General features: G+C 40.8%; 2 protein-coding genes across 6 annotated transcripts in view; one reads left to right on the top strand and one right to left on the bottom strand.

Annotated features, from left to right (window-relative positions):
* The first annotated feature begins 41 nt into the window (after positions 1–41).
* On the top strand, positions 42–20167 carry SAXO2 (stabilizer of axonemal microtubules 2). 2 transcript variants are annotated; one of them, XM_073304084.1, is made up of 4 exons: positions 42–173; positions 16071–16250; positions 17215–17417; positions 19095–20167. In XM_073304084.1, exons 1-4 carry the CDS (start codon positions 133–135, stop codon positions 20084–20086), a joined length of 1416 nt encoding a protein of 471 aa, XP_073160185.1. In that variant the 5' UTR covers positions 42–132; the 3' UTR covers positions 20087–20167. The 2 variants fall into 2 exon arrangements, 1 of the variants encoding a protein (XP_073160185.1); XR_012154023.1 differs by lacking the exons at positions 16071–16250; positions 17215–17417 and having other exon boundaries at positions 19095–19179.
* Positions 20168–25368: 5201 nt separating this feature from the next.
* Positions 25369–27135, bottom strand: part of ADAMTSL3 (ADAMTS like 3) — a 279327-nt gene continuing 277560 nt past the window's right edge. For all 4 annotated transcript variants that reach the window (XM_073304072.2, XM_073304073.2, XM_073304071.2 and 1 more), the window contains exon 31: positions 25369–27060. In XM_073304072.2, the coding sequence (XP_073160173.1) occupies positions 26951–27060 (110 nt within the window). In that variant the 3' untranslated portion in view covers positions 25369–26950. The remainder of the gene's footprint in view (positions 27061–27135) is intronic.

The raw sequence follows: 27135 nt of genomic DNA, 5'->3' as shown, positions 1-27135 counted from the left end.
ACGACTTACGGAAGCCGGGAGAAGGCTGGCGGAAGCACGCCGAGGCGGTTGCCAGGCGACGGGGCGCTTGCCTGGTTACCATGGCTCTGGGGGGCGGGTCAGGAGAGCCGGGCAGGCAGCGGTAGCGGGAGGATGAAGGAGAAGCGGTGCCTGTGCGAGATTTGTACCTGCGGGTAAGAAGCAAAGGGGACCTCCGAAGAGCGGCCCCTTCCCCGAGTCCCCTAAGCCTGATCCACTGGGAGACCTAAGTCCCCCCACAGGGACCCGCCCTCCCAGGGCCGAACCCCCTTCCCAGGGAGCCTCAAACCGCGCCCTCCTCCCCCGTCCCCGAGCAGCCCGGGGACCAGCGCCCCTTGCCTCCGGACCAGAACCCGAACGCCAGCCCCGTAACAGGACCCGAACTTCCTCTGCCCCGGGACCGCGCCCAGCCTCCCTGGACACGAACTTCCCGGGATCCAAAACCTCCTGCCCCAGCCCAGGCGCTCCCGTGCCCCTTGGCTGGAAGTGGTTAACGTTATATACAGGGTTTACAGTTTGGGTCAATGGCTCTTACAAATTGTTCCGGCACCATTGTGCCCCAGGACCCGAATCAGCAAATCCCATCAGGATCCAAAACCCCCCTGTCCCGAGAACCAAACTTTTTGGGGCCAAACTGCCCTAGGGCCAAAGCCCAAACCCCCTGGACCCTGGGTCAAACCTCGCTGAGCATGCACCTCCCCTACCCTAAACATGAACTTTCCCTCCACACACCAGATCCCCTGCGTCTGGAGACTGAACCTTTGGGGCCCAAAATCTGCTTTTTCCAAGCAGCCCAAACTGTCCCTCCTTCCCTTCAAACACTCTGATACTGTTCAAGAGCAGGTTTCAGAGTAGCAGCCGTGTTAGTCTGTAGCCGCAAAAAGAAAAGGAGTACTTGTGACACCTTAGAGACTAACAAATGTATTTGAGCATAAGCTTTTGTGAGCTACAGCTCGCTTCATCGGATGCATGCATGTAGCTCACGAAAGCTTATGCTCAAATAAATTTGTTAGTCTCTAAGGTGCCACAAGTACTCCTTTTCTTTTTGTTCAAGGGCAGTTTCATTGCGACCCTGTCTAAGGGCATGTGCATTTTACCACCATCTCTTCTAGACCCAAGGTGGAAGATTTCCCTAAATTTTTGAATGTAGATACAGCCAAAAAGGAAAAAAAAAAAATCTACAGAACATTGTTTTACTGTGGATTAGCCAGCTTGTATACTGCTACTCACACACCCGTATATGCTTTATCTCAACGTAGCCTAGCATAGTGGTTTTCAAAGTGCGGGTCACAACCCAGTACTGGAACATGGAATAGAAGGCACTGGGTTGCGGTGGCTCTGGTAAGCACCGCCGACCAGACTATTAAAAGTTCCATCAGCGGTGCTGCCCGGCTAAGGCAGCCTAGTTCCTGCCTATTCTGACACTGCGCTGTGCCCCGGAAGCAGCCAACAGCAGGTCTGGCTCCTGTGGGGGGCCCATGGGGCTCCTCATGGTGCGACCGCCCCGAGCACCGGCTCCGCACTCCCACTGGCCAGGAACCAGCCAGTGGGAGCTGAGAGAGGGGGTCGGTGCCTGCAGATGAGAGCCGCAAGGAGGCACTTGCACGCCTCCACCTAGGAGTTGGACCTGCTGCTGGCTACTTCCGGGGCACAGCATGGGTCCGCAGCGCCAGGACAGGCAGGAAGCCTGCCTTTGCACCCCCACTGCGCCGCTGACTGGGAGCCACCCAAGGTAAGCCTGCGCCTCAACCCTGTGCCTCAATCCCCTGCCCCAGCCCTGAGCCCCCCACAACCAAGAGCCCCTTCCTGCACCTCAAACCTCTCTTCCATGGCCCCAGCCCAGAGCCTGTGTCCCCAGCCCAGAACCCTAAACCCCTCCTGCACCCCAACCCACTACCCCAGCCAAGAGCCCCCTCCCACACCATCAACCACTCATTCCCAGCCCCACCCCGCAGCCCTCACCCCCGCACCGCAACCCTCTACCCCAGCCCTGAGCCCCTCCCATACCCAAACCCGTCATCCCTAGCTCCATTGGGTCATGGGCATTTGTCACGGTTCCTCCCCCACTCTGAACTCTAGGGTACAGATGTGGGGACCTGCATGAAAAACCTCCTAAGCTTATCTTTACCAGCTTAGGTCAAAACTTCCCCAAGGTACAAAATATTACACTTTGGACTGGCCGCTACCACCACCAAACTAATACTGGTTACTGGGGAAGAGCTGTTTGGACGCGTCCTTCCCCCCAAAATACTTCCCAAAACCTTGCACCCCACTTCCTGGACAAGGTTTGGTAAAAAGCCTCACCAATTTGCCTAGGTGACTACAGATCCAGACCCTTGGATCTTAAGAACAATGAACAATCCTCCCAACACTTGCACCCCCCCTTTCCTGGGAAATGTTGGATAAAAAGCCTCACCAATTTGCCTAGGTGACTACAGACCCAAACCCTTGGATCTGAGAACAATGAAAAAGCATTCAGTGTTTTACAAGAAGACTTTTAATAAAAAATAGAAGTAAATAGAAATAAAGAAATCCCCCCTGAAAAATCAGGATGGTAGATATCTTACAGGGTAATTAGATTCAAAAACATAGAGAACCCCTCTAGGCAAAACCTTAAGTTACAAAAAAGATACACAGACAGAAATAGTTATTCTATTCAGCACAATTCTTTTCTCAGCCATTTAAAGAAATCATAATCTAACACATACCTAGCTAGATTACTTACTAAAAGTTCTAAGACTCCATTCTTGTTCTGTCCCTGGCCAAGACGACTACAGACAGACACAGACCCTTTGTTTCTCTCCCTCCTCCCAGCTTTTGAAAGTATCTTGTCTCCTCATTGGTCATTTTGGTCAGGTGCCAGCGAGGTTACCTTTAGCTTCTTAACCCTTTACAGGTGAGAGGAGCTTTCCCCTGGCCAGGAGGGATTTCAAAGGGGTTTACCCTTCCCTTTATATTTATGACAGCATTAACAATTTTCTTCAACTGGGTCACCAGAAAAAAAGTTTGAAAACCACTGGCCTAGCACACCCTTGTTCCAAGGGCTCCAGGGAAAAGGAGGCGTTTCAGAACCAGTTATGCGAGTTCTGACTGCCCAGGAGGACTTCTGAAACCCAGTGGAGAAGGCTTTACAGCTGTTTCGCGGTCTCTTACACTAGCAGAGTTGACATAAAGGGGACACAATACAACTGTGAATTCCTGCCCTTGACTTTTGTTTTAAGCTCTGTGAACTGTAGCCACATTTTACAGCCCTAATATACATCTGCCACGATGGCCTTATTAAGTCTGGAGAAGTAAAAACAGCTTTTTAAGAAAGTATCTGGTTTCTTTAGAAAAGGGAATTCAGAGACAGGTTTCAACTCTCTTTGGAGTACTGTTCTGAAAAAGGAAAAGAATGTGGGTTCTTCTTAGTAGAAGTGAAATACACTTAGGCTTTGTCTAGACTAAGAAAAGGTGGTTTTAAAATGTTAATTCATTTTTTTAAACACCTTTTTATGTAGTCTAGACTGGGTCTTAAATTTAGATTGTGCCTTAAAGCATGGCCCTACTTTAATGTGTTTGCAGACGGGCTGCACAGCAGTGGGAGCAATTCTGGCTAACTCGTCTAGAATTCATCCTGGGTAGAAAACACTGCCACACCAGCTCTTCATCCTTTTTAAATAAGTGCAACATGCTAATCCTTTCCCTGCTCACAGCCAACTCTGCTCACTATTACGGAGCGGAGCTTGGCCATTGTCTTACTTTCAACCATGTCCTTTGGAAGAGGCCCAATTCGTCTTGTCCTACAGCCTGTTCAAGCCAGTGAGGCTCATGCAAAAGGGTAGGTCAGGAAGAAGGCGTCCTACAGGGAATACTACCTCCTCCCACTATGGGTAGTACACTGGAATGCAGTATTACCTACCTCAGAAAATTTCAAAATCATGACTCAGACGTGAAAAAAATCATATGATTGGCTTAAAACTTATGAGATTTAAAAAAATAATACAAGTTGGGGTGTTTTTATTTGCATTTAGTACTGGAACTGTTAGGGTTCACATTTTAGCCCTCATTCAATCATGAGAGCTAAACGTTTACAAAGCAAGCAAGCAAGCTGTGATTCTCACATAAATCCTGGATCTGTGCCTTTAAGAAAAACATCAAGTATCATGAGACTTGTGAAATAAAACCATGAGAGTTGGCATCACTTTGTACAGGAGGCACAGAACCAGCTTTCCCAACTCTCTACCACCTCTCTCACATGCAGGGGGCATCGCAAGTTCCAGGACAAATAGGACAGGCCAGATTAATTGGAGAGGGGAGGGGAGGGGTGGTAGTAACCATAATACAGTGGTCACTTGCAAGGACACAGAATCATCAGGGCATTTGAACACCCCAGCCCTGTGGTGGGGCATCGGCTTTCTGCCCTTAGCCGCTAGTGAGTCTAATGCTGGTCCTCCTTGGCGGACCCCCTGAAACCTGCTCGGGGCTCCCTGGGGGCCCCTGGATGCCTGGTTGAGAACCACTGGGTTAAAATACACATTGCTGAAGGTTTTGCAGTCAATAAAATCTCAAGAGGTTATTGTTTGAGGCAGCTCATTAAGTTTGCTTTGCTGTAGCACTACAGTGTTTCTGTTTTTATGGGAAGACTAGTTGCTTGGCAATGTTACCTGGGCATTATGATGTACACACAAGAAAACGGGGATATATTGCACAAGTTCTATTTAGCAATCTGCTAGAGTCTTACATACTGTAATTCTGAATTATTTTAGATACATTTATATTTCATTCTGAATATTAAAACAGAGGGAATAATTCTGCTACCTGTAGTTAGGTCCTGGGAACAAAAATGTCAGCCAGAAGGTGTTTCTGTGTCTCAGAATAGACAGTGCATTAAAGGTTTGATTCTGCAGCCATTACCCATACTGAACAGCATTTACTCATGAATAGTCCCTTTTAATTCGGGTAGTAAAGTCTTTGGCATTTGTATCCAGAGGTTCTAGGTTCAATCCCCACTGCCAGCAATACAGTCTGGGGTATGGTGTTACAAATGGTGGCCCTGGCCCATATAGTGAATTGAGCTTGGGTGGTGAATCTCTGAAGTTCAGGAAGAGCTTCCCTAGGGGAAGTGTGTAACCACCTCACTGTAGTACTTAGTGGGACTTCTCATGTGAATAAGTGCTAATCACTATAGCTAAGGATTGTAGGATCTGGCCCTTATTTGTTGAATATTAACATTACTAAGAGTATTTTAAGAATATGGAGAGTAGACACCCTTCTCCCTAGGCTGAATCCCCTTTTCAGTGCCAATTAAAAATGTATGCTTTCAATAACTTTTTCCAACAAATAATTGTGCTGCCAAAAAGACTGGGTGTCTGCAGGGGCTGAGCACAATCAGCTCCCATCAGCTTGTAAATGCTTAACACTTCTCAGGGTCAGAGTCAGTGCTGGAGACTTTTCTGTATACCAGTCACCACTAAAGTTCCTAGCTTCTCAAGTCTAGGATGTGTCTAGCAGTAATATAGGATTGCGCCAAAGTGTACAAATGATCATCTCCCAGTTGGTTTGCTTAAAAGGCAAGTTTTGGTTGTTATTTTTTAAACCAGAAAAATGTTCTTGTAACTGCATTTGTTCAGAATAATGGTTAAATCCTTTATTGCTATCCCTGGAGTATATATCCCCAGACCCCCTTCCCAGTTTCCAAGTGATATTTTTTGAGAATGGACCAGGTATCAACTACCAACTGTTCTTGGGATATTTCCATAATAAAAAGCAAACATTTTTATTTCCTTATTTCCCATGGGTTGCAAATGTGCTACATTAATATTAAAGAAAATGAACCCCTGCCTGTGAACAGAGTCAGGATTCAGATTGCTTGCTTGATATAAAAGTCGTTAACAGTTGGCAAACAAAGGATGTGAATTCTGGCCTTCAGGAGCAGAGAATAGCTGTGCAGTAGTTAGATGACCTCCCAGACTATATCTAAGAGTAATATTTGTTTATAGACAAGAAAGTTGCCCATATACAAGAGTTTCTCCCTATACTTATCTTCATTTTGGCATATAAAGATATAGAACTATTTACTAAAACTTATTTTTTTAGTCAATCTCCCAGTCCTTTCACAGTCCCCTCATGCTTTTTATAATTTCCTGAAGAAGATAATAATTTCTCAATAAATGATAGATAAAAGGAAAGGGGTAGTTTGAATGAAATGTTAGATACTTAATACTCAATACATCTAAATGCTTGTAAACCCAACAGAAAATTAAGGATGGAATTAGGGAATACTAGAGCACTGTGGAAGAGAATGTTTAGTCTTTGTTAGGAAGTCCATCCACTGTCGGAAAAGGAAACAGGAAAGATTAATCAAATGGAACACTACAGAACAGTTCACAGGAAAATGGAATAAGCAAGAAAGTCCCAGGAGCTCTTCATTCAGCAGGTAAATGGAGAATTTAAATATATATTTTTCAGTTAAAATAATCAGAACAATTAAAAAATAGACATTCCAAATAGTTAAAAAGAAAACAAACTGGCCTCATTGCGGTGAGGAGTGCCCTATGGGAGGATCCCTGCAGCCACACACAGCCTCACTGACTTCAATGGGGCTCCACTCAGGCACAAATATCTGCTAGTGCAGAATTCCTTGCAGGACTGGAGGCCTAAATAACCTTCACACACACGGTAAATTATGCAATCTTTCAGTTTTTATTATAGGTTTCCTGACACTTTCCTTTATAAAACTGTTTTCAGTTGGATATAACTTTGCCAAATTTTAACCGTTTGGTTTGAAAGTTTCCATGCTGGGTGTCTGCCTCGGGAAGATTATTATTTGTTTGTTTGTTTAATGTAATCAAGATCAGTTTAGCTATTTCTCAGAACGAGGTTAGGAAAAAATAAGTTATTTTCCCATGTTAAAAAATTCTTACAACCATTTTGTTGAGACATTCTAGCACCTCCATGCTTTAGAGCAGGGTCTTGAAATTTGGCAGGAGGGTCACTCTGGTGTCAGGGATATACCTTTTGCTGTCCCTGGGAAAATAATTGAAAATTTTGCCAAATTATGAGTTTACATGTGCTTGGTAAAGGCTTGTTAGCATTTGGCAGCAAAATTCTCCGAATATTCCATTTCTACTGAGCATGCTCCATTCCAGGGCTACAATGGCTGAGCAGGACTTTCCCTACAATAGCTCTACTGGCAGACAGAGACTGCTGTGGTGACAGGCACAAGAACTGAGGGCACGGAGACTGTCTCCCCAGTATTCTCAAACTTCCCACTGCTGGTGCTCAGGCAGCAAGGAGAAGGAGAAATAGGTTGATTGGAATGCAAAGAGGGTGAGAAGCTGAGCCTATGAAGGTGGTGAGTCAGGGAAAGCGAGACAGTGTCCAGACAGGAATAGGAAGAGGAGCTGAGGAGGGATTATGGGGGCTGAGTCAAGGGAGAGTGGGGAATTCGGACATGGACATGGACCTGGGGAGGACTGAGGGTGTGGCAGTTAGGCACTGAGGTGCTTTTGCAAAACCCACTAAGTGCCTATCTGCTTCTTTAGGCTCCTAAATACCTTTAAAATATGCCCCATAGTCTCTGCTGAAGTCAATGGAAGTTTTGTCTCCCAGGGGCTTCAGGAGCAGGCCCTCTGAAATGACTAATACAGCAGCCCAGAGCAATGTTAACCAATCAGAATACATACTCAAGGTGCCTCCTGATTGGCTACAACTGACTTTGGTGAAAACTCTTCATAACATTGGCATCAGTCAGACAATATATGCATCTTGATTGGCACTACAGATAATAGATTTCTTTCCGGACTTGTAATTCAATCTCCCACTTAGAATGCAACTTTTTAAAAAAATTGTTACATGTGGGGCTGTATATACATACCAAAAAACTGTCCAGATATTTCTGATGAGGAATTTCAGAATGTATGTAACAATATACTGATCATCACTACATATTTAAGTAAATATAAACATTTATTGTTCCTCAAGATAACAAGCATTTTTTTTCAGTCCTCCTTACCCTTCAGGTAAAGAAATCTTGATGTTCAAGAGAAGTGAATGCCTGGTTAATATTGGTGAATTGGATTTGTCTGATATTATTTATACAGAAAAAACAAGAAAAGCAATAGGAAACCAAGAGAAAGCACAATAAAATGGTGGAAGGGAAGGATACAAGGGGAGGTCAGATCAGTGATGTCAGAAGAGACAGGCATGTAGGCTACAAAGCAGTAGGTTCGTCTCTAGATGAATGGAACAGGCAGTTAAATTAGGGTGTGGTTTGAGGATTTTTATGCTCATAAGCAAGGCAGGCAGCAAAGCCCATGATTCCTCACTTATAGAAACATTAGAAACTTTTAGAGACATTTATCCTCCTTGACATCTCAAAGATACTATATATTATATTTTAGCTGTCTTTATTGAGTCTTTTTGTTTAACTTTTTGTATCTATTTGCTAGCGTGCTAGCACCAAGCAAAGAGTAGGCCTGAGACAAAGATAACAGAGAGCCCAGTACACAACTACTAATTCTCCCTTGGGGGATAGTCTGCAGCTGACTCAGTAGAGAAAACAAACCCACCCTACCTCCAATCGCATTGGATGAATGAGGAGTCCCCTTCTGTCAGTCAGTCAGTCAGTCAGTCAAGGGATTGCCCTGGGAATTTTCATACCCCAGTTTCTCCTCCTTCTGGTAGGCTGGCAGGCTTCCCCAGTGACATTCCAGAACTGAAGAAAAATAATGGGAAGCCTACACTACTTAGGTTATCTAGCCATTTTGCCCAGAGCATCCTGGGTGAATGTCCGTAGTGGTGTGCTCCCATAATGGAAATTAATTAGCTAGGTAGGAAAATTTCACACTCAGCCTTCTATTCATACAATAAGGTTTAGGACTTTAAACACTTTCAGACAGAGGCTTGCAGTGTGTGAAAGGATGAAGGGAAAAGAGGAAAGAGGAAGACAAGGAGGAGGATGACATGCTGTCTTATCTTTAATGTTACAATCCAACCCAACATCAAACTGATCATCAAGCAGCACCAGAGGCAAATGTAGGCAGGAAAAGAGGTTACATTTCTTCTGACTGTGCAGGTATTCATCTAGCTGTTTGGAGCACTTTGAGATAGTTGCAAGAATATAACTATGTAAATATCATAGATGAGCTATGACAGTCACAAAAATTCTCTTTATAGAATCTGTTGTCCCCTCAGTCTATGTGTATAACGCTCATTGATGTTAATGTTTCAAGGTGTTGTCCTTTGGCAGGCAGATATACAGTATGCCTCTCTCAATGGTAGTCAATCCATGACACAATTATAAAGGACTCTGAGGAATCAGCAAAAACAGACAACAGCCTTCTCTTTGCACATTCACATAAGAGAATAACTACTTGCTAAAGATTAATTTTGCTTTTGTCATGAAAACTGGATTTCCACATTCCTCAGTTTACTAGTTCTACTTAAAGAGATTCAATGAGATGTTTCTTTGTCTATAAATCATGTATGTTCCCCCCAGAATTATTTTTCCTGCCAACACTAGGGAACTCAGGTCATTTAAGCAGCAGAATAGTTTCAGTAATCTAGTGTCCAAATATAATTTCTTTCACTCAGATGGTGATGTTTACCTTGGCAATTAAAAAACGTATTGAGATATTTATTTTGTTTATAAACTCTTAATGATTTAAAGTCTCCTAAAGGAGACTTTTCTCATAATAAATCTTATTCTATGGGAGGGAATGCTCTAGAAAGCTCTCAGGGATGAATCTTTTTGGCATGAGAAAACAAATTATGTGCCAGATCTTTGGCTGATGTAAGTCAGCATAGCTCTGTTAAGTCAACGGAGCTACACCAGTTTATACAAGCTGAGGTGCTCGCCCAAATGGTGTCTATTTACATTTTTTGAAATTTACCTGTTAACATGTTATCTAAGCAATAAATTAGCAGTCTTGCTCATGGAAGGAAGAAAACATAACCCACCAGAGCTGACATCAATCATTCATGAGTCAGGAACACATGCACTTCAAAGTACATTAAAAGATCAATAACTCTAGCATAAAAGATAATAATGAAGTGTAGGTAACATGTTTGTAGGCAAGACACATAAATCAGAGACTCAAATAGTTCTCAATTAGCCAAATTATAAGTAACCTATTTCATTAGTCATGTCCCATCCTTTGATTGATGGGTTCTCAACAGATATTTAGAATTCAGATCTCATTCTCCACTCTCTCTCTCTCTAAAAGTTGTGATTTGGTTGTAATCATTTCTAGAAAGATAGTCTCTTAATGATCATTTTTTTATTATCATTTGGATTAAACCCCAAACTGAATTTGTCAGTTATCCAAAGCCATGAAGTATACTCTCTGAGGCTGATTCCCATTTACATTAAGGCCTCCTTGACACTGCCACTTACTCCCACTTTCAGTCCTCTTTACACTGCCAGGACAACGTAAAAAAGCCTCAGTGTCAATGAGAATCAGGCCATGTATGTTTTTTGGTGCATATATTTTATATTTCACAATTTGTAAGCCCTAGTCTGCTACCATTACTCACATTGATAGTACCTTACTCCTGAATAGTCCCATTAAAATCCAGTAACTGTTTGTATGTTATGGGATTATTCAATCTGAGTTAACAATTTTGACTCATCAGAAATAATGGAGTCTTACGCAGTCATGCATAATTACTTTTTGCTAGAGATGCTTTGGCTCTCTTTGACAAAAATAAAATGTCATGGCACATTTTGATCATTCAAACATTGATGGACTCCATTTAAATTTTTAATTCATTATAATCTTCAGGGTCCTTCAGGAGGAAAGTATTTTTCTAATGGATGTTGTTTCTGCTTGTAGCAAGTATGATAAGTGCAGGAGATATAACAATGATGAGGGGAGTGTGGGGGATGTTGCAGAACAGAGTACAGAATGTGGAGACAGCTGAGTGTATGAATCTGATGATATCAGAACAGCCATTTAGAATAGATAGGGTCCTATCAAATTCAGAGTCCATTTCATGGTCATAGGATTTTAATAATCATAAATATCAAGATTTCAGCTATTTCAATCAGAAATTTCATAGCATTGTAATTGTAGGGGTCCTGACCCAAAAAGGAGTTGGGGGGTCACAAAGTTATTGTAGGGAGGGTTTTGCAGTACTGCTACCTTTACTTCTGTGCAGTTGCTAGTGGCAGCACTGCCTTCAGAGCTGGGCAGCCTGAGAGCAGCAGCTGCTGGCCAGGATCCCAGCTCTGAAGGCAGAACCTCTACCAGAAGCAGCACAGAAGTAAGGATGGCCTGGTATGTGTGACAGCTTGGATCACAGAAAGCCCCTTGGGAACTGCTAACTTGTAAATTCCATCCTATTCAAATTATGACCTGATACTTGGTAACGGTGTTTAGATGGTTTTGTTTATTGTTCGCCCTTTTGTTTTGTAAAGAAGAAGTAGGCCACCGTGTTGGAAAGGAAACAATAGGCGGGAAATCTAGTAGCTAGTTGCTAGGCAACAGAAGGATTATATAGGCTGGGAAAGAGCGGGAAGGCATTGCTTCTCCTTTTGCTCTCACCTTGGAAGGAAGGGAAGCGATCAGACACCAGTTATCTGCCTATTTAACAGCTCACCTCGGAAGGGAAAAAATTTAGATTATTGTTGGGGTTTATTATTTGAAGGGAAGCATCCATCCATCCATGGGGTTCTACCTCGATTGGTTAGGGCTCTCACCTGCAGACAGGACGTCGCAAAGGGGTTAGGGTGGGAAGTTAGTTGGGCCTCTCACCTGAATCATCGTCATTCATCGCCTTTATCCGCTGCAGTAGCTGTTCCAGTGGTGATCATGGTCCAGAGAGTCGTCATCATCTATTGAGTCCTGGTCTCAGCAGCAGCTCCTGGACAGGGTAGAGAGAGCAGTTATCACTCGTCCCGTTGTAATTCCTGTGTGAAAGAGTGCATGGTTGTTAATCTGTTCAGTATTATTAATCCTTCCTTTCATTCCTTTGTTCATCCCATTCCTTTTCCCCCAATGAATAAAAGTTTGGTTGTTTCACTTGTGGTTTCTGTAATAATTTTATATAATCTCTGATAGATAAGCTACACTGAGGGAATCTTGGGAGACTTCTGTTGGCTCCCCTCAGTTTTCTGAAAGTAGGATCCTGAAATAAACAACAAAAACTAACAAACTGATGTCTCAAGACTACTTCTGCCCCTGCTTTCCTGCCTGGCAGCTTAGGACTTCAGAGCCCTGCCTGATTTGAGCCAGACCTGCTAGCCTGCTGCAAATCCAGACCCAGGTCTGAACCACATCCCCTAACAGCTGTAGACTTAACTGAAAGCAACTTACAGAAGTGTTCCTGAATTTAACACTCAGATGCCCAACTCCCAATGGGGTCCAATCCCTAAATAAATCCTTTTTACCCTGTATAAAGCTTATACAGGATTAACTCATAAATTGTTCGCCCTCTGTAACACTGATAGAGAGATACGCACAACTGTTCCCCCGCCCTCCCAGGTATTAATACGTACTCTGGGTTAATTAATAAGTAAAAAGTGATTTTATTAAATACAGAAAGTAGGATTTAAGTGGTTCCAAGTAGTAATAGACAGAACAAAGTGAATTACCAAGCAAAATAAAATAAAACATGCAGGTCTAAACCTAATACAGTAAGAAAACTGAATACAGATAAAATCTCACCCTCAGAGATGTTTCAGTAAGCTTCTATCACAGACTGGACGCCTTCCAGTCTGGGCACAATCCTTTACCCTGGTACAGCCCTTGTTCCAGCTCAGGTGGTAGCTAGGGGATTTCTCATGATGACTCTGCTCTTTTTTCTGTTCCACCCACTTATATATCTTTTGCATAAGGCGGGAATCCTTTGTTCCTCTGGGTTCCCACCCCTCCTTCTCAATGGAAAAACACCAGGTTAAAGATGGATTCCAGTTCAGGTGACATGATCACATATCACTGTAAGACCCCAAGCCTTTATTCCTCCCAGCCTGACTCACAGGAAGGCCTGCCTGCAAACAGAGCCATCCACAGTTAATTGTCCTGGTTGATGGGAGCCATCAAGATTCCAAACCACCATTAATGGCCCACACTTTGCTTAATTATAATAGGCCCTCAGAGTTATATTTCATATTTCTAGTTTTAGATTCAAGAGTGATACATTTATACAAATAGGATGACCACACTCAGTAGATTATAAACTTTGTAATGATACCTTACAAGAGACCTTTTGCATGAAGCATATTTTAGTTACATTATATTCACACTCATCAGCATACTTTCATAAAATCATATATAGAGTGCAACGTCACAGTATGGTATTGCCACCCTTACTTCTGCGCTGCTGTCTGCAGAGCTGGGCCTTTAGTCAGCAGCCGCAACTCTCTGGCCACCCAGCTCTAAAGGCAGCAGTGCAGAAGGAAGGGTGGCGATACCATACCATGCCGTCCTTACTTCTGCACTGCTGCTGGCGGGGTGCTGCCTTCAGAGCTGGGTGCTCGGCCAACAGCCGCCGTTCTCCAGCCAACCAGCTCTGAAGGCAGCACAGAAGTAAGGGTGGCGATACCGTGACTCCCCTACAACTCCCTTTTGGGTCAGGACCCCCAATTTGAGAAACAGTCTCCCCTGTGAAATCTGTATAATATAGGGTAAAAGCACACAAAAGACTAGATTTCATGGGGGAAGACCAGATTTCACAGTCCATGACATGTTTTTCCTGGCTGTGAATTTGGTAGCGTCCTATTCCTAGTTGTGCATGTGGTTGGTGCATGGTTTTCTGAAATAAAGTGATGAAAAAGGTATGAGGATGCAAAAATGAAGCTGCTGTCTGTGTGAATATTACGCTGTTTGTTTCAACCTCTCGTGGGCTGTATGCTTAAAATCCATGTGATAAGTGCCTCTTGGAATAAACAATTTCTGATGGCATGTATGAATCTGATAGTCTGTTTTGTTAACTAGCTTTTGATAGTTATATATAGTATTTTCTATTTGCTCCTTAAGATGATGTTTTTAGTTGTGAAATCTGGAGTACATGCTGTACTTTGTGAATGAATATTATACAGCATTGATGACTCCCTGGAAAAATTCAGGGTGGGTGGAGAGCTATGTGATCAGAAGAAACACCTTCTCACTTCCCTTTTAATCTCTTCTCTTCCTGTTTTTCCTTCCCTCCCCTAGTGCTTTTCAAACTGCTCAGTTCATTGTTAAGTGGTGGGATTGTGACATCAGAGGTAACTCAACCTTCTCTTCTCTCCCTCCCATTTTTTTCTGCTGCTGCCCTGCCGTCAGGTCGCAGTTAATGGTGGGATTGGGGCATTAGTGATAAATAGGTGACATGGGAGTATTATCTTTTACAGAACCTTCTACTTTATTGTGCAATTTTCAGTTGTTATTGTTATCCCTTTGGTAGACCAGTTTGATTGAAAATAAATTGGCAGCTTGAGGCTCAAACAGACCATACACTCCACATGAGGCATCTGCTGAGACTGACTTGTTATGTAAGGTTATTTACTTAACCATTTAATCTAACTAGTGAGCTCCAAAATCACATGGCCCAAAGTGCAACTAAAACTAGCTTTAGGGATTTCCAATCACAGGTAATTCCTTTCTCTGTTTCCTTTTTTACTTTTCTCAGCAGGAATCCTATATGCCTGTTTCTTTAGTCTATTTAATTTTTTATTTCACTTTGATTCAGTTTTTTCTTCTTAGTATTCACTGCTAGCCCAATTTTTCTGCAGGTCTTCACTCTGTTCTTTGAATGTCTAGTTTCCTGCGGTTGAAGGGTATTTTAATCTAGTAATTGACGTACACTTTTGCCCTTCCAGATCTTGTCACTGTGTCTGCGATTCTTGTACAGCCTTTCATTAAGTTCACTTATTCACCAAGTAACATTTTATATTTGGTAACCTCTCATTAGCTTGTACCTGAACCACTGCTGGAATTGAGCTAGCAGGTATAGGAGGACCTACTTTCATTTCGTCTGTCCTCTAAAGGAGAGAGAGGCTAGCATAATTCCAGTGCACACTACACAAAGCAAATTAAGAAATTCTGACCATTCATTCTTGATTAACGAGTCTTCTCTTTGCCAATGGTTCATTCAATCAAATCTGAAGAAGTATTTTTTAATAAATACTTCAAGAGACAGAAAGCACCCACTAGTTCCTGTAATACTGTTCTATACAATCCGGCTGCATTTTGTGTATAAACTGTGATTGAGATTAATGGAAGATGATTCTGAATCACATTTAAACTAAGCTCCTTTATCCTGCTAGCGAGGTGTAAAGAAGCTCTGTGTAAATGACGATTAGGCCCAATGTGTCTTAACCTGTATATTATAATTTCTTGCAAATCATATCCCAAAATTACTAGGGTTAAATAGTACAAGACATAATACAGTATATACACCCAAAAACAAAAATAAAGCCAGTACTTTTGGGGGTTAGAGAATTTCAGAGATATGGGTGTGAAAAAAATTAATTGAGATGAGAATTGAGGAGGGATAGATTCAGGAGATTTATTCTAGAGATCTGGAGCTGCAGTTCAGAACGCCATAGCACCGACTGTGATGAGACTGTGTAAAGTAGGGAGGTGGCTGGCACTGTTATGAGAAATGGTGAAAGACGTATTGAAATACACAGGGAGAAAAGGAATGAGGAAAAGAGAAAGGGCAAGATATCAGAGAAGTAGGGAGAGGTATTGAGTTATTGTTACAGATTAGGGAAATAATAGCATGAAAGAAGGAAGCCAGTGCTTGGCAGAGAAAAGAGTGCAAGTAAAGAGTGAGTTGGGTAGGTGACAGATTACCATTTAGAAGACTGACAGCTATATTCATCCTCCCTATTCTGTACTAAGGATGCAATAAATATTCTTTCTTCCTGTGCTGTTGTGGCCTATGCAGTGCTACATAAATGGTAACATCCTTCATAACTACAGAACAAAATAATTTGTTTCCCTTTCACACTCAAGAAGTGTTCTAGATGCAAGATACCGGTGATGACAATCCTATTTCTTGTTATACACTCAGAATATCTGAAGTGTGTTTCCCATAGATAAAAACTATTTGAAATTATCTTGTTTCAATTTCTTATATAGGCGCCATCATTGCCCTCATAAATCCACAAGGATTTATGATACTGGAGGACAAGCTTGCCTCATGACAGAATACGTGGACAAATATCCCCAGTATGGCAATCTCCCTCCACCCCAGAGTCTTAAGCCAAAGGAGGAGTACCAAACACATCATGGAAGAATGGAAGGAATCACTACATTTAAGTAAATATTTTGAAGCAATGTGTTTTGGAGCTGATGTTGTTCTACAGTGTCCTCATATTTTTTCATTTAGGGAAGACAGCTCTGTTTATTGGAATCATTTTCCATTGTGAAATAATTTGATTATTCATTCTCTTCAAGGATATATATGCATAAAGTTTGAGTATTAGATGGCACAAGTCAATCATTTTTTAGAGTTGGCAGATGGCATGCAAAGGAATTTTTTTTTTTGTCCTTTGGGGATTCATTTTTATCTCTAAAAAAGATCTGAAAGGTTTTTTTGTGGTGGGGATGGTTTTTCTGCTTGGTTTATACATTAGAAATCCAGGTCTCACCAAAAGTCAGTACTTGTGTGCTGAAACAGTCTTTTGCATGTAGATATTGTACCTGTTTGGGTGTCCAATTATCCAATGTCCATATACAAAAGCAGTTACCCAGGAAAATGCTGGATCCTTTTGCTTTCAGTTCTCCACCTGCACTGTTTAAATGCTTGGCCCTGAATGATGTTTAATTTTTTCCCCTGGGTTCTCTCTACTTACTGGTTGATCACTTTTTATATAACTGCATAGAAGTTTTTCAAGTCAGATAAGGTATGAAACAATACTGAAAACACATTTATTTTTATTTATCAGAGTTTAGAAATCTGAATATTTGTTAAATTATGAATAAAGGTAAACTGCTGTCAGGTTTGACAAAGGGATTCCACCACCTTACTACATACAAAGAATACACCATATGTCAGACTCCAAATATCTGTTGAATGATTATTTTCTCATCGTTGATCCTGTGATGTTGATGATGCTGATCCTAAATCAGCAATTGCTTTCAAAGAGTTAACATTTTAGTCCTTCCACAGTGGATACAATATAGTTTTTGTTAAGTTTCTATATATGGAAAAAATGTCACAAATGTCTCAATCAGAAAAAGGTAACATTGTGAAGCAGTACTGCATGTTTCTCCTTTTCAGGTCTGATTATCTTCCATACGATGTTGTAAATCGACCTCTTCGGGTACAAGAAGAGTATAAACCAAAACCCGGAGAGATTGATTTTGGAACTACATACAGGAGAGATTATAATCTTCATAAAATACAACCAGTGACATTAGTAAGACCATTAGAAAGAAAACAGATTAAGGGAGGAAAATTAGACACCATACCAACCTATCAAGGTAATTACATATGCCATTTTTAAAAAGAGAAACAGCCACAATGATGGTAGTATTCTGAACTGCCATATTGGAGTTGAGGTTTGATTTCTGACTTTGGTCTCTTACTCTGGCCCAATAGGTGACAGTAGTGAAGAGGGAATACCCTATGTTTCTCAGCAATGGATTCTATTAATTTAAGAATTAACATTAATAGGCTCTGAAAGAGAAGCCCTCTCCAGGTTTTCCCAACTGGAAGGAGGGCAGCTGTTAGATTGTGGCAGAAATATAGGAAACCAGCTAAGGGAAGGAGAGGGAAACTTTGGGTTCTAATGCTAGTTATAATCTAAGCACATCTTCAAGATACATTTGGAGAAAATTGTAACTCCTTTGGTAAGAAAGATTATTAAACAATGTCAAATAGAAACATGTTAATATTATTATGGACGCAATGTGCAAAGAGTCTCGCTTTCCTGCTTTGCTGCTGGACTTAATTGAAGCTTTGGATATCAATAATATTTAGCAATGCTTTTGGAAGAGCTAACATTTGGTACAACTCAGGTGTTTTCAGACTCGGCATGGTGATGGGCACTTTGTGAATCCTGTTTTTAGAATGGGACTGGAGCTTGCTGGAAGGACAATATACCTTATTTTAAGACCATCACTGTCTCCACTATGAGGTCCAAGCATACCTTAGTTTCTATTGTGGTGGAGTTCACAATTACTGTTTTTCTACATAGACTGATGAAACAAACTTGATTTCAGATTCGTCTTTACTATATACTTGGTATAGCATTCTGCTGATGACCTGTTTCAACAAGATGATCTTCTATTACTTATTGATGCAACAGTTCCTAAACAGCCTCCCTGTAGATTATCCTGACAGGTTACCTTGGTATACAAATAATCTTTTACATATGAGATGTTGTACTTAAAATTTGATTGTAGCACATCTGCTCTACAATCAAGATTAAAAATATCTGAATGTGGATTATGAGCTATGACCTATTAGATCTGCCTGCATGAAAGGCAAGAGATGCTCTGATGGTAAAGACCAAGGACTAGAAGAGAAAGATACTTAAGATGCTGAAGATCAGGCGAGGCCACTCAGAGTAGGAAGTTAGAAGAATCGGGGTAGAGTTGGTAGAAAGCGAAGAGCACGTAGTGGCAAAAGTAGAGGTAGTAGAAAGAATTGGGCAGCACTGGGCCTGAGGGGAAAGAACATCTTTGATAACAATATTATTATTCACCAGCTTCTGTACACTTGTAGTTTAAGATGTCACCAGCATCTGTCACTAAAATTATAGTTCATAATTCACTCATCTTTTGTTTATATGTATTTCATCCACAGTCCTGAGATAAAATGTAGACTTTTGCAGACATATCCTCTATACAGATATTTGTGTGCAATAGAAAACAGAAATCAAATATGTACATAGAAAATATTTCCTTTTTCTAAAAGAAATAGTCATCTTGTGGTACCAGGTGGCATTTTACTGGCTGTTTGGTCTATTCCCATAGTAGCAGGTAAACAGAACTCCTGTATCTAATAGTAAAACAGAATTATCTTTGTTACTCAAACTCAACTCTTTTGATCAAAAGGGTTGGTGGGGGAAGAAATTAGATTTTTTAATATGGGACAGCCACAAATCAATAATAAAATCTATAATCTTTCTATCAAGTATTGTTTTTGTTTTAAAGATGACTATAGATCATGGGAAGTTCAAAGAAGGGAGCCAAATAAATTGGGACACACCTATCATCCCCCTACAGAAAAGTTTGGGAATTCTACTACATTTCAAGATGACTTTGTTCCTAGGGAGCTGAACCCCAGACAAAGCTTTAAGCCTCCAGGTGTCGCCAAACTTTCAGATGTACCTTTTGACGGTGTTACTAATCATCGCAGTTCTTACATCGCTCATCAACTGGAACCAAAATTTGTAAGACCAAAGGAAGAATACAAGCCAAGCAGCCAACCCTTTGAAGATCTGACAACCCATCGGAATGATTTTAAAGGGCTACTTGGAGAGTTTACAAAAAGCTGCAAGCCTGAATACACTAAAGTGGGGTCTAATGCTCACTTTGCTGGATGCACTGAATTCCGGGATCGTTTTCAGCCATGGTCAGTCTCCTTGCCTGAGGCTCGCAAGATAAGAGATTATGTTCCACCTCCAGGTAATATGGATTTACACTCCACAAGCCATCTTGATTATGTTCCACACGTGATCTGTCCTGTTGCCCCCATAAGACCAGTTTCTTATGGAAGAAGAAGTAATGTCCCTTTCCAGGGGAACACCACAATGAAGGAAGACTTTCAAGCTTGGGCCAGCTGTCGGCAAGAAATTATTAGAAGACATCAGGAAATTCCAAAACCTACTGGAAAATTTGATGGCTTGACCACATTCAGGTCTCACTATATACCACATGAGATAATTCCAGTTCAGAGTTTCAAACCTCTACGTGTTGTAGTCCCCAGTTCAGCTCATTTTGAAGATGAAACCATGTATCGTACAGAGTATACTCCAAAGAAACAAGAGATCTGCCCAGCAAACTATCCATCTCCTCCAGGATACGTCTTTGTAGACACAGATTCTCGTGGTCACAAGTTCTTCTGCAGAGTTACTCCAGAAATCAATACATTTTCCCAGTCAAATGGTAATCATATTCCAAAAGAAGTAGCTGTTACTTCATAATTTTTTAATTTTAGTAGTTTACATATTTTAAAAAATGTTTAGAATCCTATAGCTTAATTTTTTTCCAGGCTAAACCTCAATGACAGTTGGCAAGTACAAGTTGTTATTGTAATTTTAAAATTGTTAAATCACTTAAACTCATTATAGCTTTTTTAAAAAAACTGGGAATGACTTTATTACAAGATTGATGAAGATTAGGCAGCCTGAATATGCATCTGAACATTTTGTATGGAATCTGTTCTCCCTAATTATGCATTTTACAATTACTGTGCTTTTCAGTTTTTACTGTCTTCCAGCCCAAGCACATACTGTGTACATTTAAATGAGATTATGACTTGCTGGAAATCATTTTGGAATCACTGAATCTGCCCACACTACTTTTGAAATGTTTTAACATGGCTTCTGTGACCAGTATGGAAAATAATTCCTCCCCCTCCTCCCCGGAAATCTTGATAGCCAAATTGCATTACAAACTAGCCTCGCACGTAGCCTATAACATAATCATAAGATAGACTTCAGAAAACAAATATCCTTTTTATGCTGGTCCAGGAAACTATGCTAGGACACTGCTAACACTAGTCTTTAACTTAGCTATTATTAATACAGTTTCAGCTACTATGGCCAGAGCCTAACAGTGAGATTCTAACTTCTGATGCATGGTACATATTGACCATATAATAAAAAAGATAATCTGCTAACTTTTGCATACAAATGCAATAGCAGATTTTTTCTGAGACACAAAACAGAGCTGATTTGACTTTGCTCCTTAGTTTCCCAGCTAAAGAATTTTAACAAGTTTCAAATAAGTAGACGAAATAAATGGTTTATTAAGATAATGTGTGTGTGCATATAGGAGATGTTAAGCATTATTTCAAAGTATTATCTCAGTTTCAGTCATCATGTCCAGGATTTACAGTGATCCCTTCTTACAATACTTATTTAACAATATTATGTTGTCTTATCACTTTCAGTATGAGTATCAGTAACTTATAAATATATTATCTTTTACTCATTACTATAGGAAAGCCATTTTAGCTTTGAAGTGTCATGTATTTGTATGTATACCAAATCTCCAATAAAAGGACTGAAATCAAGTACAGTACGATGTTGAAAGCAGGAACTGAATCATATGAGCTCCACTCAGAAAGGCAGAAAAAGAGACCAGGACTGCTGGAAATGCTTGTTTTGTATAACTGTTACACCAGGCTCCCGTTGTTCTTACAAGAGTGGTTGTTTTTAAATGTTCTTGTTTCTCTTTGTGCTATGTCAATTTGCTTTAGTCTAATTGAAAAATCAAGTCAATTAAAATTTTTTTTTAAGTTCATACATGTTTTCCAGTCTGTAAAGAGATATTTTGGATTGGATTTTTCATTAAATGTTTAGGGCTGGACTGGCTTGAGCAAGTAGCACCATACAGCGGGGCAGGGACTGAATTCTGATTTAGTTGCAGTTATGTCCCTGGGAGGTATTTAAGTGCTTTGCTTCGCTGACTGGACACTTCCCTGAATCAGAGTCTGACCACTGAGTCCTTTTCATTTTTATTTAGCAGATCTCAAATTTCTTAGTCCCACTATAGATATATTATCCTGATATGCATTTTCTTTTCTTGCCTAAATAATTTAAGGAAACTCATATGCTGACTCTACCAGCTACTCACAGATACAAAAATGTAATGATAAATACCGAGGGGAAACAGAAGTGCAAACTCAAATAGATGTAATAGAGTTTGAAGCAGATGTATTTGGAGATCAGGTATTTGGGGGGATTTTTTTTCTCTCTCTCTTATGGCCCTGAATACTGCCTCTAAACTCATTATTTGAAGGATGGAGTGCCTAGGGTGGGGATCCCTACCCATGGGAACCCAAACCCAAGGGCAGGGACCCTACCCATAGGAACCCTAACCTTAGACCCAAGTCCCCTACCCATAGGAACACTAACCCTAGGGCAAGGACCCTTTCCCTTGAGAACCCTAACCATAGCCCCAAGTCTCCTACCCATAGCAACCCTAACCCTAGAGTGGGGACCCCTACCCATAGGAACTCTAACTCTAAGGCAGGGATCGTACTCAAAGGAACCCTAACCCTAGGGCTGGGACCCCTATCCATAGGAACCTTAAACCTAGCCCCAAATCCCCTGAAATAGGAACCCTAACCTAGGGCGGGGACTCATACCCATAGAAACCATAACACTAGTGCAGGGACCCCCTACCAATAGGAACTCCCAGTACGATTTGCACCCTCCAGACCTTGTTTCTACCTACTGCAGACCCCCCACACACACACCCCCCACGGGCCTCAGCTCACCCCACTGAGTGTAGTCTGAGCCCAGAGAAGAGTGGCAGGGCAGAAGAGAGACTGGACCGTCCCTCTACACACCAGTGCCCTGACACAAACTGGTAACTGACATGTAAATATAAACATTTTCTGTGATGGGGATGTGATGTTGGATTATGAACTAAATTCTCTGCCTGCTCTCTTCTGGGTGAGGGTTTTTATTTTCTTAAAGGTAAAAACAAAATTCAGAATATATTATCTTAATATAGTTGACTTAATATATCAACCACAGTTGCCAGCTTTCACACAGTAAATAAGCACCCCGACTTTCACAATAAGCCAAAAATCAAGTTAATCCCATTTCAAAACAAGGCCAAAATAAGCCAATCCCTAAGAAGCCCAACACTCTATGTAACTAGATTTCCACACACCCCCCCCCCCCGACATGCAGTCTGGGACTGTGGTGGGCCTGCTGTGCATTCCTGACTCTCTCCACCCCTTGCCTCTGCTTGCCCCTTGCCCCGGCTTACCAGGAGCTGATAAAAAAAGAAGCAACAAGCTACACCAAGCCACAAACTACAAGCTACACCAAGCAACAAGCTACAAGCCAAAAAACTAGCCAGCAAGCAACTCGCAAGCCAATTAAGCCAAAAACAAGCCCAATTCCTGTGGTTTTTTGCAGGTTTGGCACTTCTGATATCAACATGTTAGTGCCTTGTTTTGTTAATCTTGAGATAGCTGGTATCAAATGTAAATTATAGTATCCTATAGTTTTTACATCAATTTTGTCATGGCTTACTAATACTCTGCTAAACATGGCAAATGGTGAAACTGTAAGCATGCAGGTTTATGTTTGATGTGCTCGCTGCAGCCGTTTGTGCTGTTCCCAGGGGGGGTGCTAATTAAACCAATGCAAATTTACAGAGATGGCCTTGCAGAATTGGATGTTACACAAACTGGGCAAAATACCTACGTTAACTTTAGCTCCCCTGAAAACAGAAAAATTGTAATTAAGCATCCACCTTGGGTTTATGCAAATACTATGGCACAGATCAGATCAAATCAAACAATAAAATCTCACCATCATTTTCACTACACTAGCAGGTTCTAATTTAATTATAAGTCAATGGGGAGATTAAGTGAACTCAGGAAAAACTCAGTACAGTTGTACATTGAAATAGAAAGAATAGGAAAGGGGAATATTAAAAGGCTGTGAGTGTGCTAACCAGGGGTAGTCAATAGGCAGACCGCGAGCCAAATCCAGACTGCCAGACGCTTTTGAACAGACCCCGAAATCTTTTTATTTACTTATTATCATCATTGTTGTTTTTTATTATTTTCTCTGGTGTCTGGATCTCCACTATACCTTGACCAAGAAATGTGGCCCTTGACAAAAAACAATTGACTACCCTGGTGCTAACTGTGCTCCTTTTCTGAGCCAGAGCCCAACCACTGTGCCCCAACTGGGCAGGTGGGCAGGCTCCGCATCAGCTCTTCCCAGCCAGGCTCTGCAGGCAGCAGGAGAGTCCCGGGAGAGAGGGGAGTGAGCGAGGTGGGAAGTGGAAAGCGAGGGACAGAGGGAGGGGGCACAGGAGTGAGCAGGGGTGGGGCCTCAGGGGAGACGCAGGGCCCCAGGGAAGGGATGGGGCAGGGGGTGGGGCAAGGCTGTTTGGTTTTCAGCAATTAGAAAATTGGCAACCCTTTGCCTTTCTGATGTTACTGTTGAAAATACCGGAGGTGATGCTTCTAAGAATAACAACATCAAAAGCACAGCAGCTCAACAGTGCTGTAGGTAGTTTTGGTATTATCAAGATTCCTACAGCAACAGACATTTTCAGGTTTTTATGTCAATTCTTCTCCATACAAAGTGGTATTAAAAATGTCAGAATAAATAGGTTGGAATACTAATATTCCCAGTGAAATATCCTTCTTGACCATTAAAATGAAGATTTTATGGTGCCCCAGTATTCAAAGATGAAAAAGTAGAAAAATTACTGAAACAGGCTCAATCACAATTCTAAAAGACATTTTATACACCATGCCACCAAAATGGTCTGTATAATGGTTATGCAGAATTCCTTATCTCTAAAGGCTAGTCAGAAAAAGAGCTGGTTGGTGGCACATAAACGATACTGAAAATAGGATTCCATGTATAGTATTTCATTATTAACATCTAGGATTACTCTTCAAACACAATTATTTCCTCAGCAGGGAAGAGCGGAAGGGCTGTACTCCACATTTACATGCAATCCTGGTTCAGTGCTCAGTGCAACTTATGACAGCCCCAGGCGTGTTCTAATTCACACCCATCTGCAATGGCGTCCAAGGAGCTGTTTCAGCATCTGGGGTTGCTAGTGCACAGCAGCATTTTGGCTATCTCCTCTCCTCTACCACCCACACATATTCCATATGCCGGGAGTTACAAGGTGTGAATGAGAGAAAGAGTGAGAGTGTATTATAGAGCTGCTCACAAGAATCTGTTAGTACTGGAAGAATCTCCTACCTATGTAAGGCAGTTTTAAGTCTGCATCACATCTCTAGAGCAGTGTCACGCAAACTGTAGTGGGGCTGAAGATCTGGTCCAGAAACCAGCAAAATTAGAGAAATACTGCTCTTTTTGAGAAGTTAAAAATAGGGAAGGAACAGAATGGTAACATAACACTGGTAACAGCAACATATCCTACCTTCTATGAAAATGACTTAATAAACAATCTCTGTATAATAGTGCAGATGAATAACTAAAGTAGAGTTTATTTCAGAAATATCAATGAAAAATAAATGTTAGCCATCTTTGGTTACTGGAGAAGCAGTAAAAATAACCTATAGGAATGTCATGCCAATTGCAATAACAATCATTTACAGCACTGCCTCCAAATAGCATGCATACTTAACCAAAGATAAAATAAAAAAAGCAAAGGAGTGCTATGTGTTAACATTTAAAAACTTTAAATACAAAGAAAAAACATGAATAAGAAATTTTGGTAATAAGAAAAATATATGTCTCAAAATCTTTATTACACACTGTACAAAACAAAATATTGCACTTTAAAATCAGACAATAAATATATACAAAAGTATTTTACAAGTGTTTTCTTTTAATTTAAAAAACTGCTTAAGCAATCAAGACCCATTATTGATTAAAAAGGTAATGATCAGGAATATCCTCCCTTTGCAGTCAGCTAGGACACAACTGCCCACTTTAAACACTTTCTATACAGTAGTGCTAGTCTAATTTTCAGTGATGCAAACCCATGGTATAGGAATACTGTTTCTAAAATTGTTCTTACAGCATGCCTACTAATCACAATTCAATGCAGTCTAATAATCTACTAACGCAGGCTCCAATTCAAGATATGCATTCAGGCTTCCAATTTGTGCAACAGTTGGAAGCTGCAAAAGAAAAAAAATGCCATCTTCAGCCTTGTGCAGGCTTCTCTGGGGTAAAGCAAAATGTTTAGCCCTATCAGGCATATAATTTGTAGTCCAGAAAAAGATTTACTTAAGAATGTCATGGTCAGAATTTACTAACACACAAAAGGCTTGAATGGATAATGATCATGATGAAAAATCAGCTTGAATGGAATTGATTTCTTACACATTTACCTTCATATATAACAACTCTTTCCTCTTACTTTTTTCCATGACTGGAAAATAGAAAATATTTATTGAAGGGATAGAGTTGGACAGGCACATTTGACCAGTTATTGGCTTTAGGTCCCCAATTGACTATGAGCAAGAGAATAGTGCTCATGAACATTTCATTCACAGCTCTTATAAGAAAGTCTTGAGTCTAATTTAAGATCAATAGAGAAGATTAATCATGCCACTATTTTGATCATATTTCAGTGAGACTGGAGTACAAAAATAGGAGCAAAGGAAAATGACACCTCATTTATTCAAAAACAGAACCATTGCTGTTTTGAAAATCATAACAGCATCTACAATGCATACACATAATACAGGAATGAAAAATGAAATGTACTGCTGTGTATCCAGCCGACAGCTAATCTCAATAAAATTGTCCTGTGAGATTGACCCTTATTCATAGTTTAAGCTCAGGCTGTTTATGAAAATGTAATCACTGCCAAAAAACGTTATAGCTACAAGCCACTGCTTCTATAGATTTAAATATCTTGTTAAATTTGATAACACAATGAAAATAAAAAGGGACCTCAGTTGCTGCATTCCAAAATTCTTCAAAGGATTTTGTGATTTAGACTTTCTTATAAGTAAAGGGAAGTAAGCATTACCTGGTGCTTTCTAGATAATGTTGTTTTTCCCCAATAAAATTATACTATGATGACCTGTGACGTTCCACAGATGATGTGCCATGATATTCTCCTCTTAATCCAGACATGAAAATCTTTAAAACATTAAAAGTTCCACTGCAGTAGAGTGGCCAATGTAAGCTTCCAGCAAAATTTCCGCTCAAGCACATCAATCTACAATGCTGGTTTTCATCAATCCCATGCATCCATTTAACTATTATGCCTACTGTCTTATTTACAAGTACATCCTTTGAACAGTCTAGATTTAATGAACCTGTTTTCTCATCTCTTCACTGCAGCATCATGAACTTTCCATAGAAGAATTACACTTCTTGACATGACTGACAACACCTTTGTTTGTAGAGGTCTATTAAGCATAACTTTAGATGTTTTACAAATGTACAGTAGTGAGTTGTATCCTTGCATTCGCCTTCTGAAAAATATATTTAAACATTAAAAGGCTTTATAATGAATAAGGGATAAATAGTAAAACTAATCATTATAGTTT

The sequence above is a fragment of the Lepidochelys kempii genome, chromosome 10 (assembly GCF_965140285.1).
Source record: "Lepidochelys kempii isolate rLepKem1 chromosome 10, rLepKem1.hap1, whole genome shotgun sequence".
NCBI lineage: Eukaryota > Metazoa > Chordata > Testudines > Cheloniidae > Lepidochelys > Lepidochelys kempii.
This window is presented reverse-complemented; position numbering and strand designations above follow the sequence as displayed.